Source organism: Coturnix japonica, chromosome 4 (genome assembly GCF_001577835.2).
Source record: "Coturnix japonica isolate 7356 chromosome 4, Coturnix japonica 2.1, whole genome shotgun sequence".
Lineage (NCBI taxonomy): Eukaryota > Metazoa > Chordata > Aves > Galliformes > Phasianidae > Coturnix > Coturnix japonica.
The window spans coordinates 70,992,216-71,011,831 of NC_029519.1; the positions used below are offsets into that span (position 1 = coordinate 70,992,216).

General features: G+C 37.4%; 1 protein-coding gene across 1 annotated transcript in view; it reads left to right on the forward strand.

Moving 5' to 3' along the window:
• Positions 1-1,351: 1,351 nt before the first annotated feature.
• CLNK (cytokine dependent hematopoietic cell linker) overlaps positions 1,352-19,616 on the forward strand; it is a 34,068-nt gene continuing 15,803 nt past the window's right edge. Inside the window, 4 exon segments of the mRNA XM_032444437.1 lie at positions 1,352-1,407; positions 6,613-6,706; positions 9,587-9,670; positions 16,663-16,820. Coding sequence (XP_032300328.1) covers positions 1,352-1,407; positions 6,613-6,706; positions 9,587-9,670; positions 16,663-16,820 — 392 coding nt within the window.

Here is a 19,616-nt window from a genome sequence, read left to right on the forward strand (position 1 = left end):
GCAGTTCTGAAGGACTACAGATGTAGCTATCAAAGGAGGCTTTCAGTCTCCGTGCTGCATCCCACATGCAGGCAAAGCCAAACAAAGCAGATTTAAATAGTTCCTCACTGTAGGCAAGGCAGAACTTGCAGAAGATCATTTTCCGGGTGCAATAGGAGATTAACCACACAAAAGAGTTGGGGAAGAATGCTGTGAATTCAAATGCCCAAAAACTGTGTTCATTGTACTCATAATGCTTACATGCAGTAGTTTTGCGTTTGTAATACACACTTCATTAAGAGGAATTCAGAAGAATGTTGCCAAGAATGAAATAGTACTCTTAAAGGAAAAAGAAAGATCATACATGAACTGTGAAGAGGATAGAGCTTATAGAAACCAGTTAAGTGATTGTATTTCTGATGTTGTACAGAGATAACTCAGCACAAAAATGTGACCGTTTATATTTCTGGCGGCTACGGACAAAGTTTCTAAAGGTCACATCTGGCAAACTAAGAAATATACAAAGTTCAAAATTCAATTATAGCCAATGTTCAAAAATGTTTCTTATACCAAATAGAACCCTCTAACATTTCTGTCTTTGCATTTGTTGCCATTAGTATTTTTATGCTGAGAATTAGAAAATGTGTGTGCGATCACATATTAAGAATTTTTTTTTAAGGATTTTTGAGCATATATCTATATGTAAGGGAAAAAAATCTTTATTTGGGAATACTGCTTATAGAATCTATGAATTGAAATTTATTTGGGCAGGACTAAGCCCAAAAATTCAAGATAACATGACTGTCTTGACAATCTATAGGAACTGTTTGGCGAGATAATCTTCTTTGGCTGCTAACACTAAGGTTTCCAGAAGTTAAGGCGTAAAAGCTGAAATCCTCTGTGTTTCAGATCAATATTATTTTAAAGGGGTGAACTAGATTTCTAATTTAAGCTCAAGAGCAATCAGAAGCAGGGGGCCAAAGGAGCAGGTCTCTGTTACTTTGATATCTACATCACTAGTGTTTATCAAGTGATTTACTATTACTAGAGATGCTGGATACATGCCCTGAATCTCGATTTCTATTCATCTGTAGAAGAGTTTAATAAATACCTTATCATAAAGAAATTAAAACACTGGATGCAGGAATTTTGTTTCCAGGCTTTCCTTCTCTCAGCAGTAAAATATTTTTGTTTTCCAAATAGTAAAAAACAAAAGCAAACAAGAAAGAAAATCATGTTTGGGTTAGAAATGGGAATCATTTACATGTTTTTCCCAGATTTGAAAATTTCACTTTAAATTCACATTTCTTTTCCACTTACTACTTGCTGACAGTAAGCTTTGTTCAATTGTGTCAGAACTAACAGGAAACCGATGATACAGCGCCTGACAGACTCAAATGGGAAGAAGAAAACTATGCCAAAAAATAGGTAAGTAAATTGTTGTTTAAGGAACCAATAAATAACTTCGATAGAAGTTTTATTATTAATGTGGCCATGCTCTAAGCAGCAAACAGCAAAGACCAGATGAATCTATTGTGGTTTACAGACTGTTCAGTGAACAGGAAACCACTCAGCTTCATTGTGTTCAAAAGCTGCTGCTAACATAAATTATGTTGTAATTAGAAGAGTGGGGCACTTGAAGCTCAGTTGTTTCACAAACTTTGGGTAATTCCAAGGGTGTTCAGAAAGTAGGTAATACAAGAGTGTATTAATACTGTCCTTATGTAAACCCTGACTGCATATTCATTGAAAAATAGTTGTTTCTGAATATTGAGTGATACTACTGCAATTATCTGTTTATGCTGCTGGTCAGGCTGGCATAGGGCTGAGGACCAGCAGCTAAAGAGGTTGATAGTGAGAGAACTATCATCCTCGACAACAGGCTTAAATCAAGATCTGTCAGTGTGTTTCTTCTGAACTCAGTGTATCCCACATATTCCTACTAGCTGAGTTCCATCCTAAAGCAAGATGGAGTAGTATCATGACAGTTTTTGGGGAAAACTGTGATACCTATGGGAGGTGGAAAAAGGGGAAAGAAGCCATGTGCAGTTGCACAGCTACATGGTTAAAAGAGATTTAGATCCTATTTCCCTAAGCAAAATCATTCCTCAAATTATGTCCTGCAAATGTAAAAGCATTAATTGTTGCAATACTTAGGTCTAAAATTAATTTTTGTAGTATCAGCAAAGTTCTACTTGTCCAAATTTGAGGCTGGAGAGATGGCCAAAAATGTTCAATTTCTGTATCTAACAAATTGTTTTTCAAGTTTAAGTTATTGCACTTGCAATTCCACTTGTTCTAAGTTAGACTTTTTGTAAAGTTTCATAGAGCAATGGTAATTTCTAAAATTTTAGTGGATTTTTATTCTTTTTTTTTTCTTTCTTTTTTTTTTTTTTTTAAATGTCCTTAGTTCCTGCCCAAGTTTATTTGCAGAAATGAATCTGGAAACACATCCAAAAGGTAAAATTCCTTTACTACTGAAAAAAGAAGTAGTACAGCACATCTTTTTTCCATACTGATTACTCAGTCAGTAATAGCTCCTATTTAAGAAGGGCCAAAACACTCTAACATCATAAAACAAACAAATAAACACACAAAAAAAGGCAAAAATTAGTTGAAAGAAAAGAAGGGAAATAAAGCTAAGTTATTGGATAGCTGCTAATAAAGAAATAAGAAGATGATTAGTTCCAGACCGCTCCAAAAATGTTGGCTTCGTGATGTTACACATTGAAACAAGCTGAATATGAGTCATCTTCTTGCTGGAAACCGAAAACCTGATGACTTCTAGAATGCAATTTCTGGAAAAATAAAATTCAACAATCTAGTGGGATACCTTTTATGTTCTATAGATAACTAGCCATACCACAAAAGCTCACAAAAGTGGCGTTTTTCACAAATGCTTTTCACAGCATCTGAAGACTGCCTAGTCTCTTCCTTGGTCCTGAAATTATAACTATGTGATTTATGAAGGTTTTGCTTGTCTTACCTAACCTCTCTAGAGGCCAGAGGAAAATGCTGACACTTTTACACTGTACTATTGGACCAGAAAATAATGACACTGAAAACTCCTATGCAGATTCTTCCTTGCTATATTTCAGCTATTTATTCTTTTTTTCTACTGAAGGGGTTAAGAGACACTCTGTAAGTATCACAAGATTCACTGAAATATAGCACACAACATTTTATCACTTTCTGTCACTTGCTGAAACACCACCAAAATGACTTAAAAAAAAACACAGCGCACTCATAGACCCACTGAAGACTATGGAAACAAATTTACCTTCTGCTTTCTCATTTAAATAAGGGATGCAAGTCTGACATTGGGTTTTCAAGCACAAATTGTTAATCTGTCACCCTTTTGAACAGACTTCTTTAGGTCACTTATGAAAAGTAAGTAAGGTTGCCACAAAATGCATGTAATTCTATTTCGTTGCAAGTTAATTAAAAAATCATTTCTTCTCTTTTGTCCTTTGGCATCAGACATTCTGTCAGCTGGCAGAAACCCGCCCACACATATGCCACAGAAATATAATTCCTTACTATTGTTACAACTGACATACTCCATCTATTAGTTTTACAGAAGCTGTGGCATAAGAAATTTCAATACAGAGCAGGAGGTGTTCAGTCTCTATAGCTTGAGAAAACTCCTGCCAGTAGTAAGTTATCAGCTTTAACTGAAAAAATACTGATGGCAGAACATCCCCTTGATTGCAAACTATCTGGTAAAAGAAAGATAAAAACTGCTAAAAGAGTTGGGACTGTTTAACATGGAGAAAAGAAGGCTTCAGGGAGAGTTTCCAGTGGCCTTTCAATAACCTAAGGAGCCTTAAGAAAAGTGAGGAGACTCTTCTTACATGACCCTGTAGTGACAGAACAGGGGGCAGCAGCTTTGAACTGAAAGCATGTAGATTTAGATTGGAAATGAGGAAGAAATTCTTCATGATTAGGGCGGTGAGCCTCTGGAACAAATTGTCAAGTGATGCTTAGGATCCCCCATGCCTGGAGGTATTCAAAGTCAGTTTGGATGTGGCCTTGGGCAAGATGGTCTATTTGGAAGAGTGTATAGTATGTAGCATCTGACTAGATGATCTTTAAGGTCCCTTCCTCCACAAACCATTCCATGATTCAGTGACTATGTCCTCTTTCATACCTATGCAATAGAAAGTCAGGGGATTTGATGTTCTAGAATGATAAAATGATAAAATCATAGAATGGCATGGGTTGGAAGGGACCTCAAGAATCATCAGGTTCCAACTCCCCTGCCACAGGCAGGGTTGCCAGCCACTAGATCAAGTACTAGATCACAGAATCATAGAATCACTCACGTTGGAAAAGACCTCAAAGATCATCAAGTCCAATTGCAGCCTAGCCACAGTACAGTAACTCTAACAACACTCTGCTAAATCATATCTCTGAGCATCACATCCAAATGGCTCTTAAACCTGCAGTATTGGACACAGGGAACTTCCAGCCTGTGACATCCACCCTTTTCTTGGAACACCTCCAGGGATGGTGACCCAACCACCTCCCTCGGGAGCCTATTCCAGTGTTTAACTACCCTTTCTGTAAAGAAGCGTTTCCTAACATCCAAACTAAATTTAACTTGGCACAGCTTGAGGCTACTTCCCCTCATCCTGTCACTTGTCACTAGTGAGAATAGATTTGCCCCACTCTCACTGTAAGCACCTTTCAGATACTGGAAGATAGCAATAAGGTCTCCCCTCAGCCTCCTTTTCCCCTTGACTAAACATCCCTAGCTCCCTCAGCCTCTCCTAATAGGGCTGATTCTCCAAGCCCTTCACAAGCCTCGTTGCCCTTCTCTGGACCTGCTCCAATACCTCCATGTCCTTTTTGTACTGAGGTACCCAAAACTGAACACAGCACTCAAGGTGAGGCCTCACCAATGCCGAGTACAGGGGCAGGATGACTTCCCTAGTCCTGCTCACTACACCATTCCTGATACAAGCCAGGATGCCATTGGCCTTCTTGGCCATCTGGGCACACTTCTGGCTCATATTCAACCAACTGTCCATCAGCACACCAAGGTTCCTTTCCATCAGGCAGCTTTCCAGACACTCCTCCCCAAGCCTGGGGTTGTTATGACCAAAATACAGGACCCGACACTTGGCCCTATTGAAACTCATGCCATTAGTCTTAGCCCATTGATACAGACTATCCAGCTCCCTCTGTAGTGTTCTTCTTCCCTCTGGCAGATCAACACTCCCTCCCAGCTTGGTGTAGTCTGCAAACTTACTGAGGGTGCACCCAATCCCCTCAGACTGCCCAGGGTCACATCCACTTAGAAGGTATATATAGGAAAAGATGGTTCCTGTTATTTACTAAGTGGTGAGTCTCTTTGATAGTGTTTCACCACCCAGACAGCATTTTTCATTACAGCATGTCTATGGCCCAATATTTCTAGCATAGGTGACAAAATGTAATATTCACCCTTACTCCCAAAATAACATTCTTAAATTACAGGAGGAGTAATTTCTATTGGGTGTGCACTCTGTAGCTAACTCAAAGCAACTATTTGGGAATTCATCTCATGTATAAGGAACATCCACAGGATATCAGCAACTCTACTTCCTTCATTGGCATTGTGCAAAGTACATATTCTCAAAAGAAGAGGGAGGGCAGCTGTTTCTCCAAACTGTGGTGATTGCTGGGTAACAGAATAGATTATAGGCTAACCTGGACATCAGTTTGTAAACTGATGTTAAATATCAATAGATCATCCTGAAGGCTCATGTCTGCCCCCTTTTAGAGTTAAATCATGAAACCTGCGGCTTAATAGCTCTGATGTTTACCACTATTTTTCAATTCTGTTGTTCACTGTGGAAGACAGAATCACATTTTTTATTAACAGAAGTTAAAAGACAACAATTTAAAGACTGTGTCTGTCTTTTCATTGTTGCATTGGCACTGTCTAATTATCCTCTCATCTACATCAATTTTCCTCAGTCCCATTGATTTAACTGGGCTTATTTCTGATCCACACCAGCATAACTAAACAGAAAATAAGACAAATAATTCACATGAATAACTGCCTCTTGTTCATGACCCTCAGAGTAAGAGATCAAAACACTGTGTTGCATAAATGAACACTGAATGCCATCTGCTGGGGCGTACAACAATCTGCAATAACAGGCTCATGCATTATTTAAACCATAATAAATAAATAAATAAATAAATAAATAAAGAGAGTATCAATAAATTTAAAGAGGCTACGTATTTAAAGACTGGCTTCTCTGAGAACATCACTGGAAGACAGGTTACTAGGGCAGCACAAGATAATCTGACATCCTGCTTTCAGCACTGAGCTAAATTGTAAGTTACTCTTCATAGAATTTTCATGCTCAGCTTTTGAAACCAGACTATTTCTAAGTCACAGATGTAGGATCTGTGGGACTAAAAACAGACTGTGCAATAATTTATTCTACAGACCAGAACAAGGGCACTTGCTGGGTACGTAAGTACCATGGCTGTTTGCATTCACCAGTCCCAAAATTTAACATGTATATAAGGTTAAGGGCTAAACTAAGGACTCTTCTCAAATGAATGCATTCCCTTGTTCATCATGCCCTTGTGCTTTCTTGATGATTCCATGCAATAATATCCATTGGCCAACAGCTACCAGTTGCAGCAGTTTGCAGCTGTTGCTCTTGATTTTGGGAACTGTGGATTTGGAGTTTCAGAAGCTGAAACCAGGACTCCCATCTCCTGGGTAAGAGCTGCTGTGCTATTACAGCAAGGACATCAGCAACAACTCTTTTCTAGTTCTGTCTTGAAAGCAGGAGGTCAGATTTTCTTGTACCACCAAAGGGCCAAATATATATTTCTATCCAGAAAAGGGATTTCCAGACTGTGATCCCCAAGCTCAACAACAATAAACCTTGCAGATCTGCACCAGGCAGCAAAACTCAGAAGACAGGAGCTCAAGCATGACCACTTGAGTGTTTTCTGTGGGTGGGCTCAGCTAGTGGTTGTGAATCCCAGTGCCACAGAGCTGCTTCCTCGTGCACTGCATAGGTCAACAAACTTATGGGTAGATTTGCACCAGCTCCACTGTTCAAAACATTTATCTTTAAAATACTGTGCTGATGATAGGTTTTTATTCCTTTATTCCTATCAGTTATTGTATCATTTTTTACAGAACAACATCTGCTGACATTTTTTCTCCATTTCATACAGAAAATGAAAGAAGGAATGTTCCTGCTAATACATATTGTACTGTAAGTATCTGTTCCTCCTAAAATTTTCTCTTTCTTTCACTTCTACATGCGTGTTCTGGCTACAACACTGGTAGCAGAAAATGTCGTCCTCAATGTTAATAAAGTAAGGGATTTTTTAATTTTTTTTTTAAATTAAGTAAATAGAACAACTTTGTATTATTGGGTGATAGATCAAAGAATTGACCTAATTCTCTGTTTATGGTATGCATCTGAAATACTCCTTTATCGTAAGATCATGCAAAATTAACAGGAGTCAAGATGAATAAGCATGAAAATCATAAACCTCGAGGTTTAATAAGTAGTTAATGCAAATAAAAGCTGAAAAGAAAACATATTTTATATGTCCTCCCACTTCTGTGTGAAAGCTGATCTTGAGTTTCAGATGTTAGATGTATAAGAACAGATTGCAAATACCATACAAGTTAGAGAAAGAGGAAAAAGCACAGATCTGTTGCTTAAAGAGCAAGCTGAACAAATAAAGGATGACTGAACAAGGTTGATATCATCAATACTTTGGCTGCTTCAGGTCTCATAGAAAGGTTAATTAATTACAGTCAGATATTATGTGGAATTAATAGAAACTAGATGGCAGTAATGTCACACAACAGAGCAGGGGAAGAAATTCTAGGAGAGGATTTACTTATACTAAAGCACCTAAAGAAGAATTTGAAGTAATTTCTGAGACATTAATTGATTATCTTTGGGATCATTCTAAAATGTTCCAAAAACAACAGGGAGGAACAGGGGCAAGTTCAGTTTCTTACAAATAAGCAGATCCTGAGAGTCTATTGAATACCTGGAGAGGCTGTCAAACAGAGTCTGGAAGCATTTTTTGAAATAAATGTCTCATTATTTAAAAATTACTGCTAATGTGAACAGGGAAAACGATTCATTGAACAAAAATAATTCCCTTTTCAAAAGAAATACAACCATGCTGGGAAAGAAGAAAGCAGTAGATGTGATGTATCTCAAATTTTGTTAGGTCTTTGATGTTTCCCAGAAGAAAATTTCACAAGCAAACTGTAGAAATCTGAAAATATTTGTATTTGTATTTTCAGTTGTTTGAAAAAATATATCCACCCTCACTGTAGTTCCTAGAGCTCTGCTATTGAACTGGAAGTAGTTATCCTGAAGAATACCCTGAAAACCCATGTATCCTATAGTGGCGCGTACAGAGTGCAGTGATATTTTTTAATTAACATCTGCAGTTATAGAAAGACAAACATTATTCTTGGATGTCTGACTGATGTTTTCATAAAGCTGTACATAGCTTGGAAAAGTTGACAGAAAAGTTACACTGGAGGATCAAAATCCCTTGAGCAGGCTGAGAGCTCAGAAAAGGCATTAAGGAATTGTTCCTGTTTACTATAGAAGTGAGGAGACTAAAAGAAAATATAATTATAAACACTGAGTATAATAAAAGTTGAAATAAAGTGGTTAATAATCAATTATTTTTGTGTGCCCTTGGAGGGTGAAACAAATTGGTATAATTTGTAGCACTCAAGAAGAAGCATTAACGGAAAGGACAGTTAACTAGTAGAAGACAACACCTCGGGAGGATATTGATTCCCCATTAATAAGAAATTTAAGAACAGATTAAAACAAACATCAGGAAAGGTGCAATTACACAGTGGGTGGATACACCTATACTCTCTCTGGTAGTAAAACATTATTTACTAAAGTCTAGGTACCTCCAATTGAGTTGATGCAGCAGTAATCTCAACTCTGTGCTGCCTGTGCATTTCCCCTGAAAGAACCCAGCATGTAAATGGTGAGCACAAAGAGCAGAGCAGAACACCAGAAAGAAATTTTGAGCCAACCTGGAACAAGAGGATAATCACATCGAGAGACATTCTGAGCATCTTGGATTGCTAATTTTCTAGTATGAATTCTCAGAAACAGCTTGCATTTTTATTTTAAGGCATAAAATGTTTGATGGACAAGCTGATATTCTTCCACATATCAGAATGGCTATTTCATTAATCATATTTAAAGTTCAGATCCTCAAAACACTTGCTCAATTATTTTCCAACCTATTAGTTTCTACCAGAATATGTACCATATACCAAAATGCCAGGTTCCAGCCCTCAAGTATGTCCAAATATTAAATTAATTTTCATAGAATCATAGAATGGCCCGGGTTGAAAAGGACCACAACGATCATCTAGTAACAACCATCATCTAGTTGTCAACGATCAGACCAGGCTGCCCAGAGCCACATCCAGCCTGGCCTTGAATGCCTCCAGGGATGGGGCATCCACAACCTCTTTGCAACCTGTTCCAGTGCATCTCCACCCTATGTGTGAAAAACCTCCTCCTAAATCTTGAACTTAAACTTGTATTATCTTCATATATCCTGCTGTTCTTTGTAGGACAGACATTTCACAAAGAGGAGCTGGGATGAATTAAAATCATCCTCCAAACTATCTGATGCGAATGAAGATTTTTATGAGACAGTAAGTTCTTCCACTCTGGAGGCTGTCCAAAATTTGAGAATCCTTCCTCTCAAACCTCAACAAGATTCCATATACGCAGGTAATGTTTTCTGTCTGCTGGAAGTGAGCCAAGCATAGACACATATAGGAATAATACACATATTGTTTCATTTCTCCCCTGCCCCACACCCCACTCCCCAACCCCTCCCCCCCTTTTTTTAATTATATAGTTTAATTGAAAAATAAAAGACTAGTGGGCAGGGACAAGAGAATAGCTTTGTCTTCAACTTCATACTCAAAAGTTACCCTTCTTTCCCATTAGATTATGTTAAATTAATGATTGCTGATTTTTTTTTTTATTATGGTATTGCCTTCATGATCTCACTCTATGATCTCATTTCACATTGTACCTACAAAATCTGACTGGACAAATCCACAACCATTACAGGAAAGCTCAGTGTTATTTAAGCCTAGAAAACTTTGAGATGGGAAACACACTAGAAACCTTTTTTAATGTTTCCTGTAGATTATAATTTGCAAATGAACAAATATAGAAGGCTTTTCAAATGCATTTTCTGACACTTGTAACATCACTAATAAGAAAACTTTGAATGTATTTCTCAGGTATACTTAACCTTACAAGACAGTTGTATTAGTCACATTTTGGGTTACAAAAGCAATCTGAAGTCAAATTTAAGGCCTGAACATAAATAACCAATTAATATCCAGCCTACAGAAGTGAAATATCATCCCAGATACCTACATAAAGAATTCACAAATTACAAAGATCTCAAATTATTCTAAAATTTCTCTTATTTTAGATGAGGAAGAATGAAAATCAATAGACAGAAATGTCTGCACATACAGGATCAATATATACATGTGAAAGTATGTATAAAACAGTTCCCCACTACCACAGATTAGTCAAATCTCCTGCATTTGGGGAAATCACAGGAGTAAACACACCTGGAGTGCAGGAGAAGAATCTCACATCATGGTGTCTCCCCTGTCAAGCAAGTATGATGTCTGACTTGATAACCAACATTCTGATGGACCAAATACTCTAATGTACAAAGAATCTTTTAGGTATCTTAATTGGAAATCTAAAGTAACTTACTCTCTTTTTATCTTCATTAGTAGAAAAGACTTTCAGTCCACAAAGAGCACATTCTATTGTTTTTGCAAGACTGTCCTGAAAATAAAAAAAGAAACCAAAATAAACATACTGCTGCTTTTTACCTGCATGTTATGCTCAGTAACTGTGATGTAATACAAGGGTGAGGAAAGGTTTTGACATGTACTTCAAAAAGGCAAAACCACATACCATCCCATTTTGCCATCTTTCCTAGAAAAATAACAATGTTCTAAAGTGGTTAAATTTGTAACTCAAGGACACATGCCAGTTCACACTTCATATGTTTCTTCTGGTGGACCACAAGTGTAGTGTTTATTAGAAGCTAAAGTAAATTTAGAAGTTCTCTAAAGAGGAAACCCCTCCCACCTCTCATTAAACCCCAGCAACTCATTCAAGATAATGAGCAAATTCATGGAGTCACCTGCAGCTTAACTGCTCCTTAACTGTGTACCACCTAACAAAGGTTTATTTTTCTTTTTTAACCACTGTGAGGTAGGTGATCAATACCAATACTAAAGTAACATGGAAGATCAGGAAAGGCAAAATGAAAATGCTATAAAAATGGCAATGCCTGACATTAAAACCATGTTCTAAACACTAAAATTTTATCATCTTGAAAGGCAGCAACTTTGAAAAGACTGAATTACTCAAGATTGCCTTTTTCTTCATCTCTTATAGATAAACATTGTCTGAAGCCTTCAGGTACCACACACACAAGTAGTCAGCTCCCACCTCAGCCCCCTCAGTACTTGCCTGTAAGTAAAAACCTTAAGCTCTGCCTGCAAACACACTTCCTGTATTCTGTAATATTACATAAAGCTACATGCTTTCCAGTTGAAATCTTAGCCATGAACAATTTGATTTTTGCAAGGTCACGTCAGATCCTATTTTGCTATGCAACAATGTCTCCTCAGCTCACCTTCCTTTGTTGATGCCTGCGGTCAAGAATGGATCTGCAAGCTATTTGAAGCATTTCAGTCAAGAATAGCACTGTTTTTGCTAGCTACATTTTCAAGTATGATGCCTAACATCACATCTTTATTTGATTTTATTAACAGAAACATACGTCTGCACTAGAGGCAAGGAACATGCCAAATACTGAAGGTATAATTAAAAAATCTATCTGGTTCTGCAATCAGAAAACAGTGTTTTTGTATTTAGCTTTGATACATAAGCAGACATTGCAGATGACAGAGACTTTGTTTTCAGAATAGCAGCCACTTTCCCAAATAATCCTGCTGCTAAATTTCAAGTACTATTTCAACAACCTAATACAAACGTAATTGTTAAAAAAAAAAAAAAAAAAAAAAAAAAGATATATTTTAATTCATAACTTTTATTTCTCAGTAGAAACGTATGAGGGTTGCTCCAAAAATAATACCTCCTTCTGTTTTATTGTAATAGCCCACAGCATCAAAGGTGGAATGGCCTTTGTTGGTGGAATGGCAGTACAGGCTGGGCCTTCCTGCCAATATTCCACTACATTTTGTTGCCATATGACAGATGGCAGCAGAGAGGAAGTCTGACAAAATGGCATCTGACGAGGAAGAGTGTATGAAACAAAGGTGTGTCACTGAACTCCTTCATGCAGAAAAAAATGACACTCATTGACATTCCTCAATGCTTTGTGAATGATTATGGAGAGCAAACAGTGGACATGAGCACAGCGAGGCAAGCAGGTGGTGCATTTCAACTGTGGCAACAGTAGCAGTGTGTCACCTCCATGTTCAATTGTAGCAAAAATGCATAACTAATAATAGCATGTTACAAAATAGTATTTTGTAGCTGAGAATTTGCTCTACCAAATAGTGCTGAGCTCTTTGTATCTGATGTTGTTTCCATGTAAATAAATAAGAGGCATTACCTTCAAAGCAATCAACATATTTACAAAAGCTATCTGTTAATATTCTTCTATACAGAATACATTAGATCTGTATATACCTGGTATATATTTGCTTCTCCACTGCTTTGCCATTAACTTTAAATTAGCTTCAAATTCCTATATTTTTGAATTGTAAATATACTTTTCACTTTTGTTTGTTCTGTTTCATTTCTTGTGCTTGAATTGCATACAGGCTGCTGTCTGATTCTTAGGAATTTAATGAGGCCTTCAACTACTAAATCCTTTACAATTTTGATCAAGAATAAGTTTCTATTGAAAGTGTATTTCTAAACACTTCATTTCTATACATTCTTCTACTTTTTTTTTTTTTGTATACTTAAGATATAGCAATATATCACAATGTCAACAACTGAAGGATTAGATATTCAGATTCCCTTGAAGGGGAATTAGGGTTTTTCACTTATCATTTCAAATCTTTGAACCATATCCAAAGCATGGCCAGAAGGAATGCAATTATCAACCCAGGAAAATATGATCACCATGTTTGTTGTAAATATTCAGATGTCTGATAAGCCAGAAAAGTAATGCAAAGAATCCCATGTAATATAAGGTTTATTTTTTTTCCTTTAATTCCACACTGTAACTCAGAGGATTGAGCCAAATAATTCCCACAGATAATAAGGAGAAATTAAGCAGTATAAAGTTCACAACAAGAAAAACCAAATCTTGTGAGCAAATACCGATATAGTCTGTACAAAAGCTGAAAAAAAGAGAAATATCAAGCAGGCCAGCTTCAAAATCTGCAGAAATGAATGATATAGGTCCCTCTGACAGCTGGACAGCATTGATAAAGCCTCAAATTCCACGATGAATTGGAACTGGCTTCATGTGTCTGCCTGCACAAGGTATGTGCTGACATCAAGAGAGATAAGTAAGGACCATGCAGGCAAGTAGCTTAAACTCTGCAGTTTGAGGATGGAACCTATACATATTTGAGTACTTCCTGAGCCAACAATATCTATGGGGAAATCTATTATTTTTAAATAACTCCCCTGTTATTAAATACCATAACATTTATTCTCATACAAAGTGCTGTTAAGTGGCTTCACCGCCAGATGGCATAAATAACACTAAATCTTTTTTTTTTTTTTTTTTCCCAACAGCTATCTTTTTTTTTCAAATTGCTAAATATTTAAGGTGCCATTATTTTAGTTCAGAGCAATTTGCTATGGCTTATCTGAGGGAGAACCCAGGCTCCACTTCACCATTTTTCACATTACTTAGAATGTCTGCACACTGAACTTCTGAAAATATTTAACAAACCAAACTCCATTGCAAATAAAGTAAAATAAATATCTATATATATAAATACATAAATATATAAATATATAAATATATTTATATTTATAATAATAAAGTAAAAGCATTACCTACACAGTTGTTTGTTTTTTCAATAGTAGGGTGTCTCATGCATTTAAAAATCAGTCAAATGATGGTAAACTTGGAAAGAACAACAGTAACAGAAAACAAAGATTTAATTTTTGTCAAAACAGGCAAACAAACAAACAAACAAACAAAAAAACCGAACAACTTAATCCGCACAAACATAAACTCTCAGAACAATACTTAACTCTACAAAACATCTGAATAAATATCAGCTTCAAATATGTCACATTAAAGCCGGGGACAAAACTGAACTTCAAGCAGTTCTATCAAGTCATGTAAAGATTATTTTATTTGCTCTAATTTATATTTTAAATTGAGGTAATCAAACATACTAGTTTTCTCATGCTTTAACTTCAGGTAATTTCTGAATTTCTGAATGAACGTCTGTATTTTAGAAAGATTCACCTGGCCGCAGTACAAGAAGATCCTCAGTATTTCCAGGATTGCCACAATTATCTCAGTATACAAAGTCTAGTATTTAATTGGAGAGAGGTACAAACTGTTAGAAGGAATTTTAAATTGCATTTCAATCTACCTGTGAACCCAACCTTAGAACTGATGAAATCAAATACAGAACGAAACTCACCCTGCTTATGTTAGATTTCACCCAGAGCCCAGTCTGGCCAACACAAAACATGCACTCACTCCCATTTCCAGCAGCCTCAGCCTTCACTCCCACAGACAACAATCTCTCAATGAAGCACTGAAGCTTCCAGCCCCTGCAAACAGATTGACATTAATTAATGCTAACCATTAGGAAGCAGGAAATATGGTGATGTGGATGTGTTAACAGGATGAACGTGTTGGCAGTGAGCTCGTGGGTGGGGGTGGACTGCCAACAACAACAATACCGGGATAAAGCTATACCTTTTCTTGTAGTTTATATGGACAGTACTCAACTAACCATTATTAATAATTGTCTTAGGAGAAAGAGTGAAAACATATGGACTCCAGGTAAGCAGTCTCTCATCAATTATATTTGCACAGGATTTGAATATATTTGTAAAAAGCACACTCCAGTTTTACTAGCACTAACTAAAGGATGAGAAATCTGCAGGCCTACATTTACCTCACTAATTTGTATTCATGGTTTATGATGGCATCTTTTACTCTTCAATGATTTTACAGAGGCATATTTAGATCTATTTAGATGTTATGTGTTGTGGAGTACATAAAACTGCCTGTTGACACAGATATGCCTGCCTAATCTCAACCACTTATATTTCTGCTGCTAAAACAAGGGAGAAAAGCTCAAACATCTTTGTTTTCTTTCTCTTCTAGAAACCCTTACCTCCCCCACGGTAAGATTAGTTCAGAAATAGCTTTCATGCTTTTCCCAACATAGGAAGTCTAGAAATGTGGAATCAGGCTCAATCCAGCAACAAATTGTTGGGGGGCGGGGGCAGAGGAACTCTTCATTTATATGATTTCTTTAGGTCCTGTTCACAATACGATATCATCTCCAATATCTTTTAAATCCTTCTGCTTCTCTTTTTTTATAAGTTTAAATGACATTGATAGAAATCAACTACAGTCACTTACTCCCACAGTAGATGGACCAACCTCTATTCCATGAATATGTATGAATACATTTTTCTATCATATGCCAACAACAACAACAACAACAAAAAAGAAAACGATTAAATATTTTTTATGGCTTTTTTTTCTTTTTTTTTTCATTCTCAAAAAATTACAGCTGCTACAAATAAAGCAATTTTTAAAGGTAATCCCAAACTGCCAAGTTTATTCCTCGGTGCCTATATTGAATACATTAAGAGATGTAAGAAGTTTTAAAATACAATCAGAACTATAGAACATTCCAGTGCTGGGACCTATGACACAAGAACAACATTGAGGTGTCGGAGCAGGTCCACAAAGATGACCAGAGGACTGAAGCACCTCCCATATGAGGACAGGCTGAGAGAGTTGTGGTTCTTCAGCCTGGAGAGGAAAAGGCTTTAGAGAGAACTTATAGCAGCCTTTCAGTACTACAGAAAAGCAGGGGAGGGACTCTTTATAAGGGCATATAGTGACAGGACAAGTGAAAATGCCTTTAAACTGGTAGAGGGTAGATTTAGTCTCGATATCAGAAAGGAATTATTTCCTATGAGGGTGGTGAAGCACTGGAAGAGTTTGTCCAGAGAGGTTGTGGATCCTTCCACCCTGGACACATTAAAAGCCAGGCTGGATGGGGCTGTGAACAACCTTGTCTAGAGGCAGGTGTCCCTGCCTATAAAAGAGGGTTGGAACTATATGATCTTAAAGGTCCCTTCCAGCCCAAATCATTCTGTGATTCTATATTATTACTTAAGTAAGCTGGAGAACATTCCCTAGCTGGGCATTTCCTACACAGAGATCTCAGCACTGTAAAGCTGGCATATACTGGAGAAAAGCATGAAAGCAGTGCTAAGCAGCACGGAACACAGTACAGCACATTCTTGCAAATACAGAATATTATCCAAAATTACTATTGCTATTGAATCCTGGACCTGAGCTAAGCTCAGCACAAATACATTGAAATACTCTTGGAAAATTCTAGTGTTTTCCCTTTTGAGCTTGCACTTACAACACAGTCTTTGCACCTAAAAGTTCTTCCAATTCTCCTTTGGCTCTTTCAGGCCTCTGAAGACACTGCCAAAACAGTATCATCCACTTCCTCCAGAGCCGAAGATAAGCAGCAACGTCCTCCACACCAGGGAAACACCCAGTCAGCCTCATACGTTTCCAATATCATCAAAGCCCACAAGGTACTGCTACATTTCTTCATGCTGATTTCCTGAGAATCAAAACACACTCCCTGGCAAAACCACCAGACTTCTCCATCACACTCCTGCTTATACTTAAGAAAATAGTTGTCGATTCTTTAGACAGCTGTGAATAATCAAGAGAAGTGGTATTTAGCATAATCTGATACCAGCAGTTTTTAAAGAAAAAACTCCCAAAATAACGGTAAAGAGGAAAAGGAGCAGAAAAGTAGGTTGAATTCTCGTGAACACTTTGTTTAAGGCCCTACTTTTTTTTTTTTTTTCCCAGTGATATTTAGAGGTTTGGCAACCCCCTTCTAAATAAAAGTAATTGCATTTGCTCAGCACAGCTGGTGACAGAAAGCCAAGTATGGGGAAACACCCTGACTGTACCAGAGAGATACAGAAACACCTCCACATGCGAAGGGTATTATATTCAGCAGAAGAGGTTGTGAATCTGTAGCCAGAAATCTTGCTCCAGCCATCACATTGATCCTTTACACCAGAACCCCCCCAGCTTCTCCTATGTCATACAAGACACATGCTTACACAGCATTTTGAGAGCATGGATAGAGGCTGAGTCCAGTAGTTGTGTTCAGCTGTATGACAGAGCACATGTATGTCAAGTTTTGAGACTGGCTCCTATTTTCATATAATATATTGAGCTACGTGAACATGAATGTGTGCTGCTCACTGCCCTGTAGGCAGATATATGTGCACTCTCATGTGACCAAATTATGTGTGCATAAATAAGGCAGGTGGTGGACATACTGAGAACAGGACTGATATACATCCAGGGCAGCTGGGTATAATGCACACAGCCTCTCTAAAAACCTATTGTAGCCAGAAATTTGGGTACAACTGAGCTGTGTCAGCTCTACCCAACCTTCTGCAAATACCCCCAATTTCAGTTCATTGAGGTGGAATTTTGCTTCATTTTTACAAAGGTGACCAGTCCAAATCCTATAGTACAAATCCCACAAGAAAAACAAAACAAAAAAAAACAACAAAAAAAAAAAGCAGCTTACAAATCAATGAAGAAATATACTTCAAGTATATGCTTAAAGAGCTAGCTCTGAGTATGCTTTATTTTTCCTGAATGGCACTTAAATTCTTTTATGGATTAGGTTAAAGCTGTTGGATGTTAAGACATTTTATTAATATGAAGTAGCTTCATATTCAGATGCATGACCTGACCTATAGCTGAGAAGTTCCAAATCCCATGGCTGATCCCTCCCCTTGGTAGGGCAGCACATAAATTGAACACTGTGAGAACTATTACAGGCTGCGCTTGCCAGCAGTCATCAGTATGCAAAGCACTTGGATTCGAAAGGTCCTACTACAAAGCCAAATTCTTTAATACAAATACAAGTAATTTCTTATTCTAGAAGTGAAAGGAGGCATAAAAAACCCATAACCACAAGATTTCACATTCCAGTTATAAATACCAAGTGTTTTCTAATGTGTTATGTGTTAATTGTAACATATTTTTCAATCACAGAATTAGGAGAGGCGTAGCACAGACTAAGACCATGCATGATCTGGGAAGGCACTTCACATATTTCCCACACAGACACTTCACTCAAAATACTTGCCACCCATCACCAATCCAGTCACAGCTCAGCAGGGAGAAAACATACATATGGTCTGCAGTGTTGGGGGGTGTGGCACTGCACCAGTAACTGACAGACTGTAAGCAAAGCTATCAAACTGCAGGCATGATTGAGGAGTGCAAGGAGTGCACATTCTATTCCCCAACAAGATTTGGAAGACTTATAAAATCATACACACCGTTATTTATATACTCTTACAAACATCTTCATAAAAATACGGGCATGTGCAGGATGCTGAAATGTATTAGGAAGGTTTGGCAAGAATTAAACATTTACATGCCTAGGGTAGATGGGCCATAGAAGCGGTGTGTCCCCTCAAGGAAGAAGTTCTGCCCTGCAAGAAAACCTTCCTTATCTCTTAACTGTACTAGGCACCCAACATTCTAAGCACAGTCTTCTGCTTGCCATATAATGACCTCAGAGACTAAGCTAAAAAATCACGTTAACACAAAAGCATCTATCCAAACCTAATATGTCTTCTCCTTTCTCCTACCCTTGTTGAAATGTTACTCCAATAGATCCCAAATTTCTTGCTTTTTTTAACCCTCCATGTTCATGTTTTCAGCACAGGTAAAACTTGAAACATAGCTCCCAGGGTTTTATTTTATATACTTTCTTCCTTCTGCATTCTCTTTGAATGATTTAGTAAATTGTTGATTTTTCTCAGAGATAAGCTAAAGAGGAATTTGGAGCCTTTAGGAAATTACCAGGTGCTTATCCATGCCTTATGATCCTAAAATACTTTAAAAATCTATACCTCAATCTCTTTTATTATGAAATATATGCTATGTGTGTTCATCAAACCTAGGACAGCCAATAAAATAGGTCAGACTTGGTACACTGTCCCCTCTGAGGGGCAGAATATCTTCTGGTGATCCCCCATCTGGAGGGAAAGGTACCATTGTTGACTAAAATTATCAGAAGACAGCATAAAAATACCTAACTACCAACTTGACTTGGAACCAGAAGGAACATTCCCCACTGTGCTTTACCAGCTTGCATCTTGAGTTCCTGGTTTGCATCTCCTTTTATCTATGCTTTTCATTCTGCCGCTGTCAGTATTTCATTTTTGAAAATCTTCAGTCTTCAAAAAACTCTGCTTCTACCTGACTTTAAAGTTTGTAGTAATACTTTTAGATTAAGATGAAGGGTACAGAATAAAGCTTATAACTGCTCATCTCTCTTC